This window comes from Rhinatrema bivittatum, chromosome 8 (assembly GCF_901001135.1).
Source record: "Rhinatrema bivittatum chromosome 8, aRhiBiv1.1, whole genome shotgun sequence".
Classification (NCBI taxonomy): Eukaryota; Metazoa; Chordata; class Amphibia; order Gymnophiona; family Rhinatrematidae; genus Rhinatrema; species Rhinatrema bivittatum.
In genome coordinates this window covers 276,275,435-276,300,482 of record NC_042622.1, presented here as the reverse complement: position 1 = coordinate 276,300,482, position 25,048 = coordinate 276,275,435, and the positions used below count along the sequence as shown (strand labels likewise).

The 25,048-nt window shown below is 45.4% G+C and overlaps 1 protein-coding gene across 1 annotated transcript in view; it reads left to right on the top strand.

Annotated features, from left to right (window-relative positions):
* DOT1L (DOT1 like histone lysine methyltransferase) overlaps window positions 1–25,048 on the top strand; it is a 590,530-nt gene that overhangs the window by 168,655 nt on the left and 396,827 nt on the right. The window contains 1 exon segment of the mRNA XM_029610991.1: window positions 8,697–8,925. Within this exon segment, the coding sequence (XP_029466851.1) occupies window positions 8,697–8,925 (229 nt within the window).

Sequence of the window (25,048 nt, the reverse complement as noted above, 5' to 3'; positions counted from 1 at the left end):
AGTTTTCTGGTTGGCACCACAGGAGTGCATGTAAATATAATATGCATGTTGTAATTGGTATTTTTGCCTCAGAAGACTGTACTCTTCAATGTTCTTTTTCATGTACAATTTATTTATTTTATTTAAAATCTTTTCTATACCGTCAAGTTATATACCATCACAATGGTTTACAGCAAGGCACATAAATTAATGTTGATAAATGTATAGGGTTTTACATTCCAAACAAGTGCCATTTTCATAATACATTCTGTTTGAATGTGAAAAAATCTTGTCCTTTTATACATGTATCCTTTTTATTTACAAGTATAATTCTTATGAACTGTATATTTTCATTTTGTTATAAATACATAATTTGTGTGTGTGGGGGGGGGGGGGGGGCATGTGTGTAAGGCTGTAAGGTTTGCTCAGGGTACCTAAAACACTTCCTTATCCATGGGTTCTAAGGGGGGGGGGGGCTTGTTGGTTTTAAAAAATATATTTATTTAAATTTTTTTTTTTATACCGACTTTCATGTAGACATATATCGGTTCACATAGATCAGAGGTAATATAATATTAGAAGGTTAAATTTCATAGATCAGGGTCATGAAACTAGGATAAAGGAAAGCGCAGGAAGGTGTAGAAGGATGAATCTAGTTACAGATGATATAGAATTTAACACATAACGTAGCATATTGAAAGGTCTGGGCCCGGTTACTCGACACAGGAACTGGCTCAAGGATTTCTCAAATCTCCTTCTCCCTTCTTTTGATAAGCTTGTACCTAGGTAGAGGCGAAGTACCCCTCTCCCCTCCCATTCCACTTAACTATCTGGGAAAGTGCCATACGTTCCCAGTATCTACTGGAGGAAGAACCCATACTGGAATATGAAGCCCCCTGTCCCCCGGGGCAGTTAAAAATAAACTACCATACCATACTAAACGGAACTCTAATAACTCTACAAACGGCAAAATGGAACATTATGCTCAGTTCATGTTCTCACTAGGTCCACTGAGCGACCAGCTAACGCAGCCACATCGGCTCTTAGATGTTGTTCAGTCATGCTCTGATGTTGTGAAAGTTCAGGTGGGAGCATCTTCCCTGGTTTCGTCAGAATTATTCCTCTGGAGTTTGCAACCACCTTTCGTGATGCGCTGCCATCGCTGAGTCTCAGGCCGAAGATCTGCGGTGGAAGTGTTGGTGCGAGCGGGTAATTCTTCTGCCAGTCCTGCCTCTGTCAGTGCTTTCGCTGCTTCATCCATTTGCGGGTCCTATAAGATTTCCCTTCCATCTGGAACCACAGGCCAAAGGGGAAGAGCCATCGATATCTGACCTTCGCGGCAGTTAGAGCAGCAGTGACAGGTTTTTAAAGTCCATTCTTTTCCGTAGGGTGGAAGCAGCTAAGTTTGCATAGACAGCTATGTCATTCTCATCCCATTGCCAGGATCTTTGCTGTCTGGCTGCAGTTGCTATTTTTTCTTTGTAGGCAAAGGAATGAAAACCTATTGAAAGCCTATTCTTGAAAGCCTTTCCAGACACCAACTGAACCCACTCTCAACTCAAGCAACTAAGAACTCCCGTCAGGGTAATCAACAACCTTTGACAACTCAATAATGTTCTCTCTTTTTTAATGAGGCAGGTTTTATTTACCTTGGTTTTATTTACCTTGGTCATTCTTTTGTTATCTCAGTGTTAATCTCTCTTTTGCCTTCTCTTCATTCCAAGTTGCATTTTATCCCTGTTTTATTGTAACTGCTACCTTATTCTTCTATCACTTGTTAATGTTTTTAAGTTATTAAGTATTTATTCTGTTGTCACACCTTGTTATTTGTAAACCGGCATGATGCGACTCCCATCGCGAATGCCGGTATATAAGAAATTTAAATAAATAAATAAATAAATAAATAAAACAGACGTTTATGTCTCGCGGCTTATTCCCTATTTTAGGTCCCAGGGATCTATGCGCCCGTTCAATCTGCTTGCTAGGCTGGGAGACCTCACTGCCTGTATCCTCCTCTCCCAAAAGCATATTGCAGATTTTTTGAATCACGGAGACACAGTTTGTATACTATTCCCTCTCAGGAATACCTTTGAACCGTAAATTACAGCGCCTGCATCTGTTCTCAATGTCCTCAAGTTTCTCTGCTAAGTCATTATAATTGGTTTGTATTTCTTTCAAACCTTAATGCTGAGTTTTCCACCGTTCCTCATGGTCCTCAAGTCTAAGGTCGGCTTCGTCAAGTCTACGGCCTAGCTCCACGTGTTCCTCGCAGATCTCTTGTAGCATGGCATAACCTCTGATTTAAAATTTTTGATGTCTTGACGCAACGCAATAAACCAAGAGTGCAGCTCAGCTCTCAAGGGAGGTTCCGATCTCCTCGAGTCTCCTCCGCCGTCCCCCAGCTCGCCTGCATCGTCCTCCTCCGCCGCCATGTTGTGCTCCTTGGGGTCCAAATCCTCCCCGCCTTTGTTGTAGGAAAATTTTTTAAAGTCCACCGTTTTTTGTTTTGCCACCATGATCAGTGAAAGTTCCGTTCTCCCGTCCTTCGTTCTGGGCTGCAAATCGCTCGGTTAATAGCGCGTTTTACCCCAAAATAGCCCCGGTGTGCAAGGAGCTCCGCAATACGCGTCCAGCATGGGAAGTGACGTCACTTCCTCCCCTAACGTAGCATATAATTTATGAAATGTTACAGTTGATATAGCATATAACAGAATTTATAACATGTAACATAATTGGCTGTAGGCTATAAGGGGGGTAAGAAGGGGAGGGGGGAGCTTAGGAAACTGTTAGTGGTTTCAAAGGTGGCTTTGTAGTTGTTAGTATGACACTTATAACGTACATATTCGCAAAGTGCATTTAAAGTACAAGTTAATGGAGTTGACATCATTTAAGGGGAGCCAAACTTAGGGATAAACATATTTGAGAGGAAGCATATTTACGGGATCATATTTATTTATTTATTTATTTTATTTAACACTTTTCTATACCGACCTTCATGGTAGAGACCATATCAGATTGGTTTACATCGAATTGGGGAACTGAACCAAGAACATTAACCAAAAACAATAGGTTGAGCATGAAAAAACAAAGTTACATTTAACAGGGAAATTAAACTTGGAAGCATAGGCTGCTGGAAGGAAGGAAAGGCTTGAGATAGCGGAGGAATTATTAGTATAAACAAAGCAGAGTCAGGGGGCTCTTATTCTGGACATGGGTAATATGGAGATCCATTGCTCCTGAAGGAAGTTCTGTCGACTATTGTGTGTCATGGTTTCTGCAGCAGGGTAAATCATATGTTTCTGCAGCAGGTAAATTTAACAAAAGGTAGCATATTTTACAATAGGTGGTATCTTTATGGGAAGCATTCTGAAGGGGGAAACGAAAACAGAGAAAAAAGATGGGGGGAGGGTAAGGCAAGAGTGGAGTCTGTAACTAAGGAAAGGCTTGTTTGAACAGCCAGGTCTTAAGTGTTTTTTTTAAAGGTAAAGGGACAGTGTTCCCTGGCGTAACACGGGGCATGGAGTCCCAAAGGGATGGCCCTGCTAGGGAGAAGGCTCGTTCTTTGGTGGAGGTATGAAGAGTGAGTTTGGCTGGGGGAACGTGGAGAGAACCTTTGTAGGCGGTTCTGATTGGTCTTCTAGATGTGTGGAAGCGCAGGGAGTCTTTTAGCCACATTGATTGCTGGTTGTGTAGGGTGAATGATGGAAAGACTCTTATGTAGAATTCTAAAGCAGATGGGGAGCCAGTAGAGATCTTTGAGGATAGGGGTAATGTGGTCTTTTCGGCGTGTGTTGGTAAGGATTCTGGCAGCTGCATGTGTAGGGGTTTCATGCTGGTTGCAGGGAGGCCTAGAAGAAGGGTGTTACAATAGTCTATTTTAGAGAATAAGGTGGCTTGGAGGACTGTGCGGAAATCATGGAAGTGAAGGAGGGGTTTAAGTTTTTTTAGGACTTGGAGTTTAACGAAGCAGTCTTTTGTAGTAATATTAACAAATTTTTTTAGGTTTAGCTGGCTGTCGAGGACAATGCCGAGGTTTCTAACTTGTAGGATAGTGGAGGTGGAGGGCTCAATGCGGGAGAGGTTGTTGTGGTCAGGTTTTGGCTATGTTAAGAGCAAGTTTGAGGCTGGTAAGGAGGAGGTTGATAGACTGAAGGCTGTTGTCCCAAAACTTAAGCGATTTGGGGAGAGATTCTGTTATGGGGATAAGGATTTGAACATCGTCAGCATATACAAAATGAGTCTGGTTTAGGTCTGCCTGAAGCTGGCAGAATGGTAAGAGCTAGATATTGAAAAGAGTGGGGGAGAGGGAAGAGCCTTGGGGCACCCCTTGAGTTAAACTGATGGGGGAGGATTCCTTGTTGTTTATTCTGACCTTATAGTATCTGTTGTTCAAGAAGGATTCAAACCAGCGGAGAGCGGTTCCTGAGATGCCTATGTTGGAGAGGCAGTTTAGGAGGATGGAGTGCTTAACAGTGTCGAATGCGGATGAGATATCGAATAGTGCGAGTATGTATGCTTGGCCTTTATTTAATCCCTTGAGGAGCGTATCTGTGAGTGAAATTAGGAGAGTTTTCGTGTTTAGGAATTTACGGAAGCCAAACTGGGAGAGGTAGAGGATGTTGTTTGTCCAGGTATTTGGTGAGTTGGGTATTCACTAGTCTTTCCAAGAGTTTCGCAATAAATGGTAAGTTTGAAATAGGTCGGAAGTTAGATGGGTCTCCTGGGTCAAGGTTAGGTTTTTTCAAGATGGGTTTAAGGATGACCTGTTTTAGTGCATTGGGGACTATACCATGAGAGAGGGAGCAGTTTATGATTTCAGCCAAGGGTTTGGTGATTATCTTTGGTATGGTAAGAAGTGCTTTTGTAGGGATGGGAGTCAGAAGGATGTAAGGATGGCTTCATGTTCTTTAAAAAAAAAACAACAAAAAAAAAAAAACCCCAACAAAACAACTAAAAACTTGGCTATTTAAAAGGGCCTATTCATAATAACAACCCTCCACCATCCTTTCTCCCTAAAAATCATCCTCCCTACCCTCCCTCCAATGAAATCCACAGATGCTTATCTATTTTACTTTTAGTTAACTCCTTGAACTAGAGCCTCAGCACAGAATCTTGTAAATAGTTATTCCATTTCATTTTATTTTACATTATCTTCTTTCTTTTTATTAACCTGTCCAACCGCCCTTTGGATCCTTTATTCTTCTACTTCATTCCCATCTTGTTCCTTCACCTCCCTGTTTCATTTAACTTATTTTTAACTGTCTTAAATCATGTTGTATTAACCCCGTTATATGTAAACCGATGTGATATGCAAATGAATGTCAGCATAAAAATTTTTTAAATAAATAAAATAGTGAGGAAGTGTATTCGAAGGAGTCAAGGGTGGTTCTCTGGTTGAAGGGGGTGGGCTGGTGGTGTTGAATTGTGACAGTAGCTTGGAGATTTTTTTCTGGAAGAAGATAGTGAGTTCTTCACATTTAGTAAGGGCTTGGTTGTCGGGGGTGGTGGGTTGAGACGTTTTTGTCAGTTCTGTTACATAAGAGAAGAGAGCCTTTGTGTCATATTGGAAGTTGTGAATTTTGAGGGCAAAAAAATCTTTTTGTTTGAGGATCGTAGTCCTGTAGTTGTGTAGGGATGATTTATAGGCGTTCAAGAGGTTAGGGGAGGGATCTTTACGCCACTTCTTTTCTTTGTCTTAGCTCTAGTTTTAGAGTTTTTAGTTCTGGGGAATACCAGGGTTTTTGGTGTTGCGGGTAGGGTTGAGTTCTTTCACCATTAGGGGGCATATTTTGTTGGCGATAGTGTTGGTGATATTTAACCAGGAGGTTAGGGCCTTATCGGCGTAGGAGAGGTCTAGATTGTGTAAATTGTTGGAGAGGTGGGAGCTGAGGTTTTCCATGGCGCAGGATTTTCTAAAGTAGAACGTAGTCTTATGACCTGGAGAGGGGGTCAATTTATCTTTTATGGTGAGATTGGTGTTCATAATTGAGTGGTCTGACCAGGGAACCCGGTGTGCAGGTGGGGGGTGTTGCATGAGTGATAAGGGAATTTATAAAAATTAAATCAAGGGTGTGGTCTGCTTTATGGGTGGGGCTGTCTATGATTTGTTTAAATCCCATGGCATTGATGGAAGATAGGATGGCCTCGCAGTTGGGGGATAATGGGACCTTGTCCATGTGGAGGTTGAAGTCCCCCAATATAATAGCTGGGATGTCGTGGTTTATGTGTTCAGCAATAAATTCTATGAGGGAGGGATTGTTGTCAAGTAGACCTGGTGGGGTGTAAACTAAGCAAATTTGTAGTTGTGTGGATTTGAAGAGGCCAATTTCAAATTTAGGGGAGGTCGTGAAAGACTGGGAGATTAGTTTTAACTCTTTTTTTGGCATCTAGTAATAGACCATCGCCTCTTTTTTGTGTTTGGGTAGGGAGATGATGTCATAGGGTTGAGTGGGGAGTTGGTTGATGAGAGCTATATCAGTGTTTTTATTCCAAGTTTCCGTTATAGCACAGATGTCAGGTTGAATGTCTAGAAGAAGGTCATTGAGGATCAGAGTTTGTTTGACTAGTGATTGTGAGTTAAATAGAATGAGGGAGAGGGCAGAGAGGCCGAGGAATTGATTGAGAGAGGAGATCATGATTGGCACTAGGTATCTTGTTTTAGGAGGGTGTAAGGTTGTATATTGGTTTTTGGGGTGCTGGTAGCGGGGTTTGTGGTGGAAATTGAGGGTGGAAATTGGAAAGAATAGTATGTCTGAGGGTGTGAGCTGGAATTGTGGTTGGGGGCGCTTGAGGATGTTTTGCCAGTGGGAGAAGAGGTGGGTGAAGAGTCAGGGCCAGTAATAAGGTGAGGCGTTACTGGTGTGGAGGAGAGGGAGGGAATGAAAAAAACGTGAGGATGGGTGCAGGAAAGGGTGGGGGTAATGCAAAATGGGAGTAATTACTGAGACACTAGGCAGTTGGCAAGATTAAAGAGTCAATAAAAGATATACTCAACAGTAGGCAAAATTATAGAATCAAACGAGATACAGGATATACTCATCAGAATTGTAGAACCAATAAATTATATAATCAGTGAAAGAGGTATACGGTGGTAGGTAGGACCAGGCAGGTAGAACAGGTTGCCAGAGGGTTATTAGAGGGGGGGGGGAGCAAAAGGGGTAGCACCAAGGGGCGCACCAAGGGGCAGGATATAGATTGCAGGATGGAGCTGGGCTTTATTTGTTAGGCCCAGGACAGGCACTGAATGAATCGGGGAGGGGAGGCAGCTCAGTAACTTTTCACACAAGGCAGCAAAAAAACAAAACCACCTACCACTGGCCTTGAGTGGGATCTGGGGGTAATTGAATCTGATGATCTTAAGATGGCCAAACAGGTGGATAAAGCAACAGTAAAAGCCAGAAAGATACTTGGCTGCATAGGGAGAGGAACGATCAGCAGAAAAAAGGTGATATTGCCTTTGTATAGGTCCCTGGTGAGACCTCACTTGAAAAACTGTGTACGATTCTGGAGACCACACCTTCAAAAGGATATAAACAGGATGGAGTCGGACCAGAGAGTGGCTACTAAAACAGTCAGTTGTCTTTGTTCTAAAGCATATGGGGATAGATTTAAAGATCTAAACATGTATACCTTAGAAGAAAGACTAGATAGGGGAGATATGATAGAGACATTCAAATATCGCAAAGGATAAGAACATGCCATACTGGGTCAGACCAAGGGTCCATCAAGCCCAGCATCCTGTTTTCAACAGTGGCCAGTCCAGGCCATAAGAACCTGGCAAGTACTCAAAAACTAAGTCTATTCCATGATACTGTTGCTAGTAATAGCAGTGGCTATTTTCTAAGTCAACTTAATTAATAGCAGGTAATGGACTTCTCCTCCAAGAACTTATCCAATCCTTTTTTAAACACAGCTACACTAACTGCACTAACCACATCCTCTGGCAACAAATTCCAGAGTTTAATTGTGCGTTGAGTGAAAAAGAACTTTCTCCGATTAGTTTTAAATGTGCTACTCGCTAACTTCATGGAGTGCCCCCTAGTGTTTCTATTATCCAAAAGAGTAAAAAAAAACGATTCACACCTACCCGTTCTAGACCTTTCATGATTTTAAACACCTCTATCATATCCCCCCTCAGCCGTCTCTTCTCCAAGCTGAAAAGTACTAACCTCTTTAGTCTTTCCTCATAGGAAAAGGAGGCTCTAGAATGAGGGATCTTGAGATGAGGTTGAAAGGGGATAGACTTGGGAGTAATCTTTATAAATATTTCTTTACAGAGTAGGTGGTGGATGTGTGGAACAGCCTCCCAGTGGAAGTGGTGGAGACAAAAACAGTAGCTGAATTCAAGAAGGCATGGGATAATTACAGGGGGATCTCTAAAGAAGTGATGAGAATTATATTAATTGGACGAATGGGCAGACTGGGTGGACCACATGATCTTTTTCTACCGTCAAGTTTCTAAGAGCTTGCGCCCTTATAAACACAGTGCATTGCTAGTATTTCATTTGAACTGAGCTATTGTTAGAGGAAAATCTGGATGCAAATTGAAATATTCTAATTGATCAATTTCTAGCTATATCTGTGCGTTTTACTTAATTTCCATTTCTTTTGGGTCTTTTATAATACATTTGTTCATGAGAACCCTGCCCTGAAATACTGTAGCAGGTTAATGTGTGTGGTTGTTATTGCACTGTTAAGTCTCCTTATCTTTCACGTAGTGGAAAGGAACCACCCAGCCCATGAAGTTGAACACACGCCCCTCCAATGGACTTCTCCGGCATATCCTGCAGCAGGTATATAACCACTCGGTGACAGACCCAGAAAAACTCAACAACTACGAGCCCTTTTCCCCCGAGGTGTATGGAGAGACATCCTTCGACTTGGTGGCTCAAATGATCGATGAAATCAAAATGACTGAGGATGACTTGTTTGTTGACTTGGGCAGTGGTAAGTCCCAATAAACATGAGATAATATAAGGCGGTACTGAAAATTAATAAAATCTAGTGGCATAGCCATGATCTTTATGATAATCCCAAGTGAATATCATAGGAGTCATGGCAAACACAGGAAAATATATCGATCTTGTCAAACTATGCAAAATCTGAGGAAATGTTTCTACTGAAAGTAGGGATATTAGCACACAGTTGGGAACTTAAATGATAAAGATCCCCAGTTTTGTTCTAATTCTTTTTATTATGTTTTTTTGCCTGGCAACATTCACCCTCCTCGGGGATTGAATTTAATTGGAGCTGAGCCCTACTGAGCTTTTTGTTTCAGAGGACTTCATTTGCTGCTTGCCAGTGTTCTTTCCCCATCCTCATCTCATGCAGCAATAGTCCTCTGCCAGGAGCCACAGGATATGGCTCTTCCTGGAGTCTCCTCTGAGCCTGTTCAGTAGCTATTATTGCATGATCGATGGGACTCTGTGTCCAGGCTCCCAGAGGCTGTGAACACTATTTCTAGTCGTCCTACTCATTCTGAGGAGCAGTAGCTGGTCTGGAGAATCAAATTCTGATTTTGTAAATAGCATTGTCCGCTCCTAACTTATTATTTTCTGAGGAGATTTGATGTTTAAAAGCTTCTACTGCATACCCACTCCTATTATGATGATTCTACATGTTGGGTGCTGATGTGTTCTACTGTTCCTCATCAAACCCCATGCAGGCACCACATTGATGTATGTAAAAGGAGGAGTTACAGCCGTAATAAATAAGCAAAAAGTAGCCTATTGGTTAGAACAGAAGGCCAAGAACCAGTGAAGCCAGGGTTCAAATCCCCCTTTTTTTTCCACTGATGCTCCTTAAAGCCATATCACCCTTCATTGTCTCAGATACAGATTTAGATTATAAGCCCACTTGGACAAGGAAATGACCTAGAGTAATTTGCTTTGAGCTTGAGTTTGGAAAGGTAAGAAATCACACCTGAAAGCCAAAATTATAATAAATAGGTTGACCTGATGGTACATTAGCAAGTGCTGTGCGTTGCCATGCAGAGACACCTGGGATCAATTCTTGGGCTGGGCTTCTGTTCCCCTGGCTGACTGAGGCTGGCTATACTACAAAGGCAGTATTGATAGCCCCTGGGAATTGGGAGTCTTGACCATCCTTCATGGTTCAGTGGACTTAGGGGCCCACCTTGTCCTGATTCTGTAGGGAGCCATTGTTTGTGGCTGTTGGCCAAGGACTATCACTGCAGTGGTTGGGATAAAGTTGGGAGGGAATGTACAAAGAGAGAAACCACTAAGCAGTTGCAATTGAAGGCTCATGACACTATACACCAGTAGAGGTTGGCTTTGAGTGAACTTGGAAGCCCAAAGAGTAAAACAATTAATATAAATTGTTAGCATAATAAGGGAAGCTGGCAAGAAGCTCAATATAGAGAAGCAGGACAGCAGTGGGAAGATATTGATCTTTTACAATATAGGTGGTACTTCTGCTTTAGAATGTTAGCTCTTTTATTTAGATCTAATTTGATGGAAAAATACGTTTCTAAGCAAAAATTCCATTGTTATTTTAGTTCAACAGTTGCACGTACAGGACGATATCCTGCTGTCGTCATGTTCAACTAAAGATGTATGATTGACTCTTGTGCACCTGTTTATGCAAATAGCTCATGATGCCATGTGCTAGTGCTACTGAATGTTCTCACCTGTCTGTGATGCACCTGATTTTGGAAGATTTTCTGTTTTCTCGACACATAGGATGTTAGATCCTCAAATAATTGGAATTCTATGACACTGAAATGTCTCTCTGCCCAAGGGCACACCAGTGATTATGCCGCATTTGCTGTAATTGTTTGCAGAGAAGAGCCATTACCGAAAATAGCAAAATTTTCTTTGCAACAAAATGAGCGGCTTTGTACTATATTTAGCAATACTAAATGGCATAAATTATAAATACTTTTTTTTATATTCAGCTGTACTTTTAATTCTTGTTTCATTTTAATTTATTCTTACCACCATGTGACTCCCAAAGCAGTCAAGTAGAAATGACAGGAAATGAAAAATAGAAAATACAGTATTAAATAAGTGTGCCATAATATAATATCCAAATCCCATCCTCCCATCCAAGATCTTCACTTTTGTATATAAAAGGGATGAGTTTGCTACCAGGGATGCCAGTAGTGATTAATAATAAAAATTTGCATTTATATTGCATCTTTTCCTGGCGTGTAGCCAGATGGACTCAGAACGAATGGGATATATCCGCGTGCTAGCAGTTGGAGACGGATCTGACGTCAGCACGGGGTATATATATCCCCACAGGAAGCGTAGCAACTTAGTAATTTCCGTCTCCAAAGCAGTTTGGAGAGCCTGCACGCTAGCTGAGCGTGTTTTCCAAATCTACTTTTCTTTTTCTACTTACTAAAACTTCTATATCATCGAGCCCCGCACTCCTGCGGTGATACCCTAAGGTCCCTCCCCCAGTAGAGTTTCCCGGGGTGATTTCCGTGATCCCCCGGAGGTGTAAGTCCTCGGTCTGGCCGAATCGCGGCAGGGACACAGCCCCCGGGCGAGGTTCGGGTGAGGCTTTCGAGGCTCCTCGGTCCCGGCGTGGACGAGGCAGCGGGTGCATATCCTCAAACGCGGCGGTGAAGGTACTTGCCCTCTCCCCCCGCAGCCGGAGACCGCCCGGGTTCCAGCCGGGAAGCGCCGAGAATCAGGTAAGGCGTACATTTCTAATTTCTGGTCTCCGAGGAGCAGAGGATCGGCGGCATGGCACGCCGTGGAGGACGCCATTTTGGGGCCTTGTTCAGGTATTGAGCGCCCATAATAGGCGCGGCTTTATTCCTCCTTGTGCGTATATTGACTTATTGCTGTGAGCATATGCCACTGAGCGTGTATTATTAACCGCCTGTTAATGAAAGCATATTGAATGCCACTGAGCGTGTATTGCTAACCGCCTGTTGCTGAGAGCATAATTGAATGCTACTGAGCATGTATTACTGACCGCTTCTTGCTGAGAGCCTATTGAAAGCCATTAAGCGTGTATTGCTAACAGCATATTGCTGAGAGCCTATTGAATGCCATTGAGCGTGTATTACTGACCACTTATTGCTGAGAGCCTATTGAAGGCCATAGAGCGTGTATTGCTAACTGCTTATTGCGGAGCGCTTATTGAAAGCCTTTAAGCGTGTATTGTTGGCGGCATATTGCTGAGATCCTTTTGCCTACAATTGTGCTGTTTTCATGACCGCCTAGTGCTGAGAACCTATTATTATTTTTGTGCGCCTATTGTACTAAGCGCCTATTGCTGCCGCATATTATTCTTATTGTGCGCCTGTTGTATTAAGCGCCTATTGCTGCCGCATATTATTCTTATTCTGCGCCCGTTGCATTAAGCGCCTATTGCTGCCGCATATTATTATTCTTGTGCGCCCGTTGTATTAAGCGCCTATTGCTGCCACATATTATTCTTGTGCGCCCGTTGTATTAAGCGCCTATTGCTGCCGCATATTATTATTGCGCGCCTGTTATATTAAACATATATTATTGCCGCTTCTCTTTCAATGGAACAGAACGCATCAGCGTCTTCAGCGGCGACGCCGCCTGCATCAGGCATTAAAGCCCTTGGCCTCTGCTCTGCATGCCAGCTTAGAGCCACGCACAGTGAAGAGCCAGACTCCCTATGTGCCCAATGTGAGGAGGCCGTGGGACCCTCGAGCCAGGCCCAGTCTCAGCCACGGTTTGCTGACAGTTCCCCAGGGGCTACCCCGGATTTAGCGGGCAGACTCGACCAATCAGGAATCCCGGGAGATCTTGTACCCCGGCGATTAGAAGCTGCTTCCATTTCCTGGGTGGATCTCTTTAAGGGGATTCATGCCTTTGTACAGATGCAAACGGCTTCCCGTCCGGGCCCTGCGGTTCCTGTTGTTCCTGCGGTTCCTGCGTTGGCTGCGACTGCGGCGGCTGCTGCGGCTGCCGCTGCGGTGGCTGCTCCTGCGGATCCTGTTCCTGGACCCTCACGCCCTTATCGTGAGCGGGATCTCCCACCGCTGGACAGTCCAGATCAATCGGACCAGGAGGTTTCACCGGACGAGTCCGAACTCCCGGACGAGGGGGAGCTTCCCCCAGGGATTGAGCCATATAGAACCATGAGGCGGTTCTTCCCCAAGGAGGATCTCTCCGACCTGGTGTCTCAGTGTCTGGCGGAGTTGGATATTACAGGTCCCAGCGCTACGGTGCCCTCTGCGCAGAACCCCCTGCTGGAAGGTCTTCGTCCTACAGCCCGCCATTTTCCATTCTTGCAAGCAGCTCAACAACTGATAGATTTAGAATGGGCGGCACCAGCGGCTTCCTTCAAAGGGGGCCGGGCCCTGACGAGCATGTACCCATTGGCACCGGCTATCCAGGACCTGCTGGCGTGCCCTCAGGTGGACGCCTTGATTAGCGCGGTGGTCAAGCGCACTACCATTCCAGTTGAAGGGGGGACGGCCCTCAAGGAACCTCATGACCGGCGACTGGACGCCATTCTGAAACAGACCTTTGATGTGGCAGCTCTATCTTTGCGGATCGCGACCTGCTGCACAGTGGTGACGCGTGCCTGTTTGTCACAGGTTAGGAACAATGCTCCAGCAGCAGACATGGAGTCAGCTCTTTCGTTCCTCACGGATGCTGCATCTGACCTGGTCCGGACAACAGCTAAGGGGATTTCATCCTCCGTAGCTGCCAGGAGGCAGCTCTGGATCCGGAGATGGTCAGCTGATGCGCCTTAAAAGACACGCCTCACCAGATTGCACTTTAAGGGCTCTTTCCTATTTGGCAGCGACCTTGATAAACTGGCCAGTACATGGGGTGCCTCTCCAGTGCCTAGACTGCCGGAAGATCGGTTCAGAAGGGGCCAGCGCGCCTTTCCAAGGCCCTCCAGGGGCAGGAGTTCACAGCGCTTTGTTCCTTACAGGGGTCGCTACCAGGCACCACGTTCTCAGGCCAGGAATCAGTCCTTTCGGACCAAGCAGCGCAAGAGGGGAGCAGGCCTGGGCTCGGGTCCCGGCCGCACCTCACAATGAGAATCCGCCGATTCATCTGGGGGACGGAGCCATAGGGGGCAGGTTAACCCTCTTCTACCCCAGATGGGTCGAGATCACGTCGGACCAGTGGGTCCTCGCCATTATCCGGGAGGGATATTATCTGGACTTTCATCATCTCCCTCCGGACAAGTTTGTGGAATCTTCATGTCCCATACACAAGAAGGCTGCATTGGAAGCTACCCTGGCGAGGCTCCTGTCCTTGAAAGCCATCATCCCAGTACCTGCCTGGGAAGTGAATTCTGGACACTATTCCATTTATTTCATGGTACCCAAGAAAGGGGGCACCTTTTGGCCTGTGCTGGACCTCAAGTCAGTCAATCGCTACTTACGGGTACCGAGGTTTCGCATGGAGGCTCTGCGCTCCGTCAAGGCTGCAGTACAGCCAGGAGAATTCCTCACGGCGTTAGACCTGTCAGAGGCATACCTGCATATCCCGATCCATCCAGATCATCAGCGCTACCTACGCTTCAAGGTTCTAGGCCGCCACTTCCAGTTTCGGGCTTTGCCCTTCGGGTTGGCCACGTCACCACGGACATTCACCAAGGTGGTCGTAGTGGTAGCAGCGGCACTCAGGTGGGAAGGAATTTTGGTCCATCCCTACTTAGACAACTGGCTGATCAGGGCGAAATCTCGAGAGGAGAGCCTTCGGACAACCGACAGAGTGATCGCCCTTCTGGAAAGCTTGGCTGGGTAATCAACCTCAGCAAGAGCTGCCTACAGCCTTCCCAGTCTCTGGAATACCTGGGAGTACAGTTCGACACCCGGGCGGACACAGTCAGTCTCACTTCCAAGAGACAGTTGAAACTTCAGCAGCGTATCCAGTATTTGATGGGAGCCAGTCGGCCCATAGCCTGAGATTATCTGCAGGTTCTTGGTCTCATGGCATCCACCCTGGAAATGGTGCCTTGGGCGAGGGCCCATATGAGACCTCTACAACACTCCCTGCTCTCTCGCTGGAGCCCCCGTCTACGGAACTATTCCACGCACCTGCATCTGCCAGCCAGTGTGCGGACCCAGTTGCGGTGGTGGTTGCAGTCCAACCACATGAGCAGGGGGTCGAAGATGTCTTCACCCATGTGGACTTTGCTCACCACAGATGCCAGCCTGAGCGGCTGGGGAGCACACTGCGAAGAACTCACCGCACAAGGGCGGTGGAACAGAGAGGAGTCAGCGTGGAACATCAACCGTCTAGAGGCCCGGGCAGTCCGATTGGCATGCCTTCGATTTGCTCACAGACTGAAGAACAGAGCAGTCAGAGTGATGTCCGACAACGCCACAACGGTGGCATACATCAACTGTCAGGGCGGAACCAGAAGCCGACAAGTATCTCTGGAGATCGCCCCACTGATGGCTTGGGCAGAGGCGAATCTTCAGGACATCTCCGCCGTCCCCATTGCCGGGAAGGACAATACCACAGCAGACTTCCTCAGCAGAGAAAGCCTAAATCCGGGAGAGTGGCAGCTGTCACCCACAGCCTTCCAGATGATTGTGGATCACTGGGGGATCCCGGACATGGATTTACTAGCGGACAAGTCCAATGCTCAAGTGCCCAGATACTTCAGCCGCAAGCGCGACCCGTTCTCACACAGAATCGATGCCCTGGTCCAGCCGTGGCCTCCAGGGACTCTGCTATACGCCTTTCCTCCGTGGCCTCTGCTGGGTGCCATCATCCACAAGATTCAGAAACACCGGGGCCTAGTTCTTCTAGTGGCACCAGACTGGCCAAGAAGACCCTGGTACGCAGACATGAGAAGACTACTGGCAGGGGAGCCTCTTCCCCTGCCTCCTCTCCGGGACCTTCTACGTCAAGGTCCCATCCTCCACGAGGATCCAGCTCAATTCTCTCTTACGGTCTGGCCATTGAGAGGGCTAGACTGAAGAAAAGAGGTTACTCGGAGCCCGTGATTGATACACTCCTCCGAGCTCGTAAGTTTTCCACGTCCCTCACCTACATAAGGATCTGGAGAGTATTTGAGGCATGGTGCGACACTCACGGCACCAATCCACATGCGACCACAATCCCTATTGTGTTGGATTTCCTGCAGGATGGACTTCAGAAGGGTCTCTCCCTCAGCTCCATCAAGGTTCAGGTAGCTGCGCTGTCTTGCTATGGTCCCAGGAGGGATGGCAAGACCATCATCAAGCACCCAGATGTTTCTCGCTTCCTGCAAGGAGTCAAGCATATTCGTCCGCCACTAAAGTGGCCTGTGCCCTTATGGAACCTCAATCTTGTTTTGGATTTCCTCGCGGGATCCACCTTCAGACCCCTTCGGGGACTGTCTCTCCGTTCTCTAACCTTGAAGATGGTGTTCCTATTGGCGGTATGTTCGGCACGCCGCATCTCAGAGCTACAAGCACTGTCCTGCCGTGATCCCTTTCTCAGAATCACTCCTAAGGCTATCCATCTTCGTACGGTTCCCTCCTTTCTACCTAAAGTGGTTTCACAGTTTCATCTTAACCAAACCATATCCTTGCCTACCACGACGGGTTTGAAGAAATCTGAAGAAGGGCGTTTATTGCGCCATCTTGACATTGGCAGATTGCTGCCCAGATATCTGGAAGTGACACAAGAACTACGAAAGACGGACCATCTGTTCGTCCTGCACAGCGGGAGGAAGCAAGGTGAAGCGGCCTCGCGGCCCACCATCGCCCGCTGGATTAAAGAAGTTATCAGAGCAGCTTATGTAGAGGCTGGTAAGTCTCCGCCTCTACAGGTCAAGGCTCATTCTACCAGAGCACAAGCGGCATCCTGGGCGGAATCCAGGATGCTGTCGCCTGCAGAAATATGTAAAGCGGCGACATGGTCCTCCCTCCATACCTTTTCCAGGTTCTACCGTCTGGATGTCCAGGCTAGGGAGGACTCGGCATTTGCGAGGGCGGTACTACATGGTCCTCAGGCAGCCTCCCGCCCAGGCTGGGAGTAAAGCTTTTGTACATCCCATTCGTTCTGAGTCCATCTGGCTACACGCCAGGAAATGTTGAGATTACTACCTGATAATCTCCTTTTCCTTAGTGTAGACAGATGGACTCAGCATCCCGCCCAGCTGCCTGTATACATGGGTTTCACCGATTCAAGGTAAGCCATGTCATCTATTTCCATAAGAGCGTACACTCTACCAGGTGTGAACGCATTCCGGTTGTGAATGCTGGCGATCTCCAGCTACTATCAATCGGTCAGGGGAATCCTGTTTTCACTTTTCACTGAGTGTCAGTACACACATCCATAACAGCTTTTGCAAGGAAGATTACTAAGTTGCTACGCTTCCTGTGGGGATATATATACCCCGTGCTGACGTCAGATCAGTCTCCAACTGCTAGCACGCGGATACTATCCCATTCGTTCTGAGTCCATCTGTCTACACTAAGGAAAAGGAGATTATCAGGTAGTAATCTCAACATTTTTCAAACAACTTCCTTATTTGTATCACAGTTGCAGGTCCTAAGAAAAATGAAATCTTAATTTTCTTAGCGTTTATACAATGGATCTAGAACAAGTGAGTTATGCACCTCTACCAGCAGATGGAGACGGAGCAAAGCTGACATCACAGTATATATCCTCCTGCAGTGACATCAGCTCGCCAGTATTCTGTCTCCAGCAAATGGTAGACATACATCTCCCTACTGGGGATTGCTTAAAGTTTTCAGAAGCAGAAAAGAAGAAAGAAAATTAATTTTCCCGGCACTCCTGTGGTAATACCATATGGTCCCTCCCTCAGTTGAGAATCCTGAGGTGATATATATTGAATTTTCCCTCAGATGAGTGCCTTGGTCCGGTAGCTGGTTTTCAGCTGGCGTAGTCTTAGCTGTAAAAGACAGCTGAAAGGCAAGTGGGTGCAGGAAGCCAATCGTGGCAGTGACTGTATATGCCCTCTCCCCCCGCAGCTGGAGACCAATTCTATACTCAGCCAGGACGAGCTGAGCTCAGGTAAAGTGCAAAAAAGAAAAAAAAAAAAACCAAGCAACCCAGAGGAAAAGGGTTTTTTGTAGGGATTTCTCCTTTCTACGGCCTCCGTGCACGTAGCTCCGATCCGACATTCGTTCTCAATCCTGAGGGAGCGTAGGGAACATGGGCAACTTGGCAGGTTGAGCAGCCTTTTTGGGCTGTCCCTGCTCTGAGGCTTATCACTGTACACTGTGTGGTAGACCCTAGCAGCGTTTTCGTGCATTTTCCTACGCATTAGACTGCCCTCTTCAGGACAGTTGGTTTGTGGGAGTGTGTCCGGCCGTGCATCCAGTTGTGCGCCTAGTTTTTGGATGCTTAGTTTGGCGTCTGCTTGGGCGTCCATTCGGTAGCGGTGTCTGTTTGAGGCAGGCATTTACCTATATGCACAGTCTAAGCAGCATTGAGGGCACTCGAGTTTTGGGTGCTCCTCAAGGCACAGGCTTGCACACTTTAATTTTGGACGCCTTTGTTTTTTGCAGCTCGAATACAGCTGGACGCACACCTTTTAGTTGCCTGTTAAAGCATACTGATAAACTGATGGCGCCTATAGCAAAGAAACCTAAGTGCCTTACCCTCTGTGCTGCTTGTTATATTCGGGCATCTCAGCCTGGCGTTCCCTCTAACTTGTGTCAGCGCTGCTTGGAGGCTCGGGGGGAATTGTCTTCGTCTGATTTTTCTAAGCCTGGTTCTTTCTAGTCTGATGCGGGCTTGGGTAAAGACATGTCAGAGGCGGCGCCTGACTTTGGAACTCCTCTAACTGGTTTGTCAGCAGAGGAAGGTAGTTCAGTGAGCAAAGGACAGGTGCCCCTGGTTTTGGCATGGATCCTTCTGCCTTTTCCTGGGTGGAATCTTTTCAAGGATTGCAGTCTTTGCTTCAGGTGCAGCCCTCCGCCCCAACCATTCTTGCCAGGTCAGAGTTGTAGGTGACGAACTCCTGCATGTCTGAAGTACACCTAGATTGGCGGCCAGTCTTCCTGATAAAGACCCAGATGGTACAGATGATGATGCAGATCCTTACTCTCTGGAGGATGGAGAAATTCCTCCGGGATTGGAACAGTATAGAACTATGTTGCGGTTCTTTTATAGAGAGACCTTGGAGTACCTGGAGCTGAATCCATGTCTGAGCCAAAGAAAGATCCCATTTTGATTTCTTTGTGTTAAGCCTCTTGTTTTTTCCCTATTATGGAGGCCATTCAAAAATTGATTGATCTTGAGTAGGTCGCCCCAGAAACTAATTTCAAAGTGAGACGAGTATTAGAATGACTGTACCCTCTGGATCCAGCTCGAGAGCAATTATGCTTTCCAAAAGTGGATATGCTTGTGTGTGCTGTCACCAAGTGGATGACTATCCCTGTAGAGGGAGAAGCGACTTTGAAGGATGTGCACAATAGGAGAATTAAGGCCATCCTTAAATAAGCATTTGAAGCAGTGGCAATGACTTTGCAGATAGCTTCATGTTGTTCCCTGGTGGCTCACTCTTGTTTATTTCTCTCTCAGGAGGTCGATGAATCTGGGGTGAATTCCAGGGAAGTGATGGAACCAGCAGCCACCTTTTGGCAGATGCGGGCTGCGATTTGGTCCACACCTCAGCCAGAGGGGTGGCTTTGGTAGTAGCAGCCAGGCATCAGTTATGGCTGAGAAATTGGTCGGCCAGTGTGACCTCCAAGTCTAATCTTAACGACGTTACCTTTTAAAGGCTCACTGTTGTTTGGGAGCGAGTTGGAGAAAGTGGCCAAAAAGTGGGGCGAATCCCAGGTTCCCCAGTTGCCGGAGGATAAGAAGCCTATGTCCCGCTCCTTTAGCATGAGAGGTCATGCGAGGGGATCCAAATGTTTTCGACCCTATAGAGAAGCGGCCTTTCAGAGGACTCACCCTTGGGGTAGGTCCCAGTCAGCCCAAACGGGGCGCAGGCTTGGGTAGTGGAACCCCCCAAGCCTCCCAATAAAGGTGGGCCGACTTACCCCCGGGAACAGGAGATAGGAGGTTGCTTCGCTCTGTTTTGTCAGAGGTGGGTCAAAATTGTCAGACCAGTGGGTCCCGGAGGTAATAAGAGATGGATATATGCTGGAGTTTCGCAGTGTTCCTTGGGACGTGTTCATGGTGTTTCCCTGCCACTCCCCTCAGACGAGGCAGGCAGTGAAATGTACATTGTCAAGTCTCCTAAGTCTGAAAGCTGTGATACCAGTGCCCGTGTCTCAAGAAAATACAGACCGATACTCTTATTTATTTTGTTGTGCCCAAGGAGGGAGGGCTCTTTTCACCCCAGAGTTCTGAAGGAACTAAAAAATGAAATTTCAGACCTATTAGTAAAAATGTGTAACTTATCATTAAAATCATCCATTGTACCTGAAGACTGGAGGATAGCAAATGTAACCCCAATATTTAAAAAGGGCTCCAGGGGTGATCCGGGAAACTACAGACCGGTTAGCCTGACTTCAGTGCCAGGAAAAATAGTGGAAAGTGTTCTAAACATCAAAATCACAGAACATATAGAAAGACATGGTTTAATGGAACAAAGTCAGCATGGCTTTACCCAGGGCAAGTCTTGCCTCACAAATCTGCTTCACTTTTTTGAAGGAGTTAATAAACATGTGGATAAAGGTGAACCGGTAGATATAGTATACTTGGTTTTTCAGAAGGCGTTTGACAAAGTTCCTCATGAGAGGCTTCTAGGAAAAGTAAAAAGTCATGGGATAGGTGGCGATGTCCTTTCGTGGATTGCAAACTGGCTAAAAGACAGGAAACAGAGAGTAGGATTAAATGGACAATTTTCTCAGTGGAAGAGAGTGGACAGTGGAGTGCCTCAGGGATCTGTATTGGGACCCTTACTGTTCAATATATTTATAAATGATCTGGAAAGAAATACGACGAGTGAGATAATCAAATTTGCAGATGACACAAAATTGTTCAGAGTAGTTAAATTACAAGCAGATTGTGATAAATTGCAGGAAGACCTTGTGAGACTGGAAAATTGGGCATCCAAATGGCAGATGAAATTTAATGTGGATAAGTGCAAGGTGATGCATATAGGGAAAAATAACCCATGCTATAATTACACAATGTTGGGTTCCATATAAGGTGCTACAACCCAAGAAAGATCTAGGTGTCATAGTGGACAACACATTGAAATCGTCAGTTCAGTGTGCTGCGGCAGTCAAAAAAGCAAACAGAATGTTGGGAATTATTAGAAAAGGAATGATGAATAAAACGGAAAATGTCATAATGCCTCTGTATCGCTCCATGGTGAGACCGCACCTTGAATACTGTGTACAATTCTGGTCGCCGCATCTCAAAAAAGATATAGTTGCGATGGAGAAGGTACAGAGAAGGGCTACCAAAATGATAAAGGGAATGGAACAACTCCCCTATGAGGAAAGACTAAAGAGGTTAGGACTTTTCAGCTTTGAGAAGAGACGACTGAGGGGGGGATATGATAGAGGTGTTTAAAATCATGAGAGGTCTAGAACGGGTAGATGTGAATCGGTTATTTACTCTTTCGGATAGTAGAAAGACTAGGGGGCACTCCATGAAGTTAGCATGGGGCACATTTAAAACTAATCGGAGAAAGTTCTTTTTTACTCAACGCACAATTAAACTCTGGAATTTGTTGCCAGAGAATGTGGTTCGGGCAGTTAGTATAGCTGTGTTTAAAAAAGGAGGGATAAGTTCTTGGAGGAGAAGTCCATTACCTGCTATTAAGTTCACTTAGAGAATAGCCACTGCCATTAGCAATGGTTACATGGAATAGACTTAGTTTTTGGGTACTTGCCAGGTTCTTGTGGCCTGGATTGGCCACTGTTGGAAACAGGATGCTGGGCTTGATGGACCCTTGGTCTGACCCAGTATGGCATTTTCTTATGTTCTTATGTTCATCCTGGATCTCAAAGGCGTCGGCCATCATTTGAGGATGACTCATTTTTGCATGGAAACTTTGTGCTCAGTGATAATGGTCGTGCAGTTGGGAGAGTTTCTGATGTCCTTGAATCAGTCTGAGCCGTGCCTGCATATTCCCATCTGGCTAGAGCATAAATGTTTTCTCTAATTTGCAATTTTGGGACGTTATTATCAGTTTCGAACGCTGCCTTTTGGTTTGGCCATCGTGCTCGGAACATTTTCCAAGGTTATGGTGGTGGCGGCAGTGTTGAGAAAGGATGGGATCTAGTCCACCTGCACTTAGACTGATTCAGGCCAAGATTTTGAAAGAGAGCATCCAGGTATTGTACTTTGATCTCCTTGTTGCAGGAGATCAGTTGGGTGGTGAATCTGGCCAAGAGCAGTCTTCAGTCATCTGTTGCAAGACTGTCTTGGGGTTCGATTTGACACGAAGCAGGGCAGGGTGTTTGTCGGAGGGTCGTATTTAGAAATTGATGGCGCAGGTGTATTTATTGATGAACATAGGAACACATTGTCAGCCGTATTATCTACAGGTGCTTGGATTGATGGTGGCAACCCTGGAAGTGGTGCCATGGGCAAAGGTGCATATGTGTCCTCTTCAGCATATGTTTCGTTGGAGCCCATAGTCATGGGACTATTTAATTTGGTTTCACCTGCCAATAAGAACATAAGAAATTGCCATGCTGGGTCAGACCAAAGGTCCATCAAGCCCAGCATCCTGTTTCCAACAGAGGCCAAACCAGGCCACAAGAACCTGGCAATTACCCAAACACTAAGAAGATCCCATGCTACTGATGCAATTAATAGCAGTGGCTATTCCTTAAGTAAACTTGATTAATAGCTGTTAATAGACTTCTCCTCCAAGAACTTATCCAAATCTTTTTTGAACCCAGCTATACTAACTGCACTAACCACCTCCTCTGGCAACAAATTCCAGAGCTTTATTGTGCGTTGAGTGAAAAAGAATTTTCTCCGATTAGTCTTAAATGTGTTACTTGCTAACTTCATGGAATGCCCCCTAGTCCTTCTATTATTCAAAAGTGTAAATAACCGAGTCACATCTACTCGTTCAAGACCTCTCATGATCTTAAAGACCTCTATCATATCCCCCCTCAGCAGTCTCTTCTCCAAGCTGAACAGCCCTAACCTCTTCAGCCTTTCCTCATAGAGGAGCTGTTCCATTCCCTTTATCATTTTGGTTGCCCTTCTCTATACCTTCTCCATCGCAACTATATCTTTTTTGAGATGCGGCAACCAGAATTGTACACAGTATTCAAGGTGCGGTCTCACCATGGAGCGATAGAGGCATTATGACATTTTCCGTTTTATTAACCATTCCCTTCCTAATAATTCCTAACATTCTGTTTGCTTTTTTGACTGCTGCAGCACACTGAGCCAACGATTTTAAAGTATTATCCACTATGATGCCTAGATCTTTTTCCTGGGTGGTAGCTCCTAATATGGAACCTAACATCGTGTAACTACAGCAAGGGTTATTTTTCCCTATATGCAACACCTTGCACTTATCCACATTAAATTTCATCTGCCATTTGGATGCCCAATCTTCCAGTCTTGCAAGGTACTCCTGTAATGTATCACAATCCGCTTGAGATTTAACTACTCTGAATAATTTTGTATCATCCGCAAACTTGATAACTTCACTCATCATATGCCTTTTCAGATCATTTATATATATATATATATATATATATATATATATATATATATATATATATATATATATATAAAAGCACTGGTCCAAGTACAGATCCCTGAGGCACTCCACTGTTTACCCTTTTCCATTGAGAAAATTGTCCATATAATCCTACTCTCTGTTTCCTGTCCTTTAACCAGTTTGTAATCCACGAAAGGACATCGCTTCCTATCCCATGACTTTTTAGTTTTCTTGGAAGCCTCTCATGAGGGACTTTGTCAAATGCCTTCTGAAAATCCAAATACACTACACCTACTTGTTCACCTTTATCTACATGTTTATTAACCTCTTCAAAAAAATGAAGCAGATTTGTTAGGCAAGATTTCCCTTGGGTAAATCCATAAAACCATTTCTTTCTATATGCTCTACGATTTTGATATTTTTCCTGATACTGAAGTCAGGCTCACTGGCCTATAGTTACCTGGATCGCCCCGGAGCCTTTTTTAAATATTGGGGTTACATTGGCCACCCTCCAGTCTTCAGGTGCAATGGATGATTTTAATGATAGGTTATAAATTTTAACTAATAGATCAGAAATTTCATTTTTTAGTTCCTTCAGAACCCTAGGATGCATACCATCCGGTCCAGGTGATTTGCTATTTTTTAGTTTGTCAATCTAGCCTACTACATCTTCCAGGTTCACAGTGATTTCATTCAGTTCTCTGACTCATCACCTCTGAAAACCATCTCTGGAACTGGTATCTCCCCAACATCCTCATTAGTAAACACTGAAGCAAATAATTCATTTAGTCTTTCTGCAATGGCCTTATCTTTCCTAAGAGCCCCTTTAACCCCTCTGTCATCTAATGGTCCAACCGACTCCCTCACAGGTTTCTTGCTTCGGATATATTTTAAAAAGTTTTTATGAGTTTTTGCCTCTATGGCCAATTTCATTTCAAATTCTCTCTTCGCCTGTCTTATCAATGTTTTACACTTAGCTTGACAATGCTTATGTTTTATCCTATTTTCTTCAGATGGATCCTTCTTCCAATTTTTGAAGGATTTTTTTTGGCTAAAATAGCCTCTTTCACCTCACCTTTTAACCATGACGGTAATCGTTTTGCCTTCCTTCCACCTTTCTTAATGCATGGAATACATATGTACTGCGCCTCTAGGATTGTATTTTTAAACAATGTCCAAGCCTGTTGAACACTCTTAACTTTTGCAGCTGCACCTTTCAGTTTTTTCTAACTATTTTCCTCATTTTATCAAAGTTTCCCTTTTGAAAGTACCTGCAGTGGGGTTAAAAGCAGATCGTCTGAGAGAGGGGGTTTCCGTGACCTCACTGGTCTGGCTGGTACTCATGGCAGGTGCGAGCCTCCAGGGTTGGGGGGCTCACTGTCAGGAGCTGACAGAGCAAGGGCGCTGGAGTGCAGAAGAGTCTCTCTTCAGTATCAGTCGGCTGGAAGCCCATGGAAGTCCAGTTGGCATGCTTGCGGTTCGGTGACCCATTGCATGGTCAAACGGTCTGAATAATGTCTGACAATGC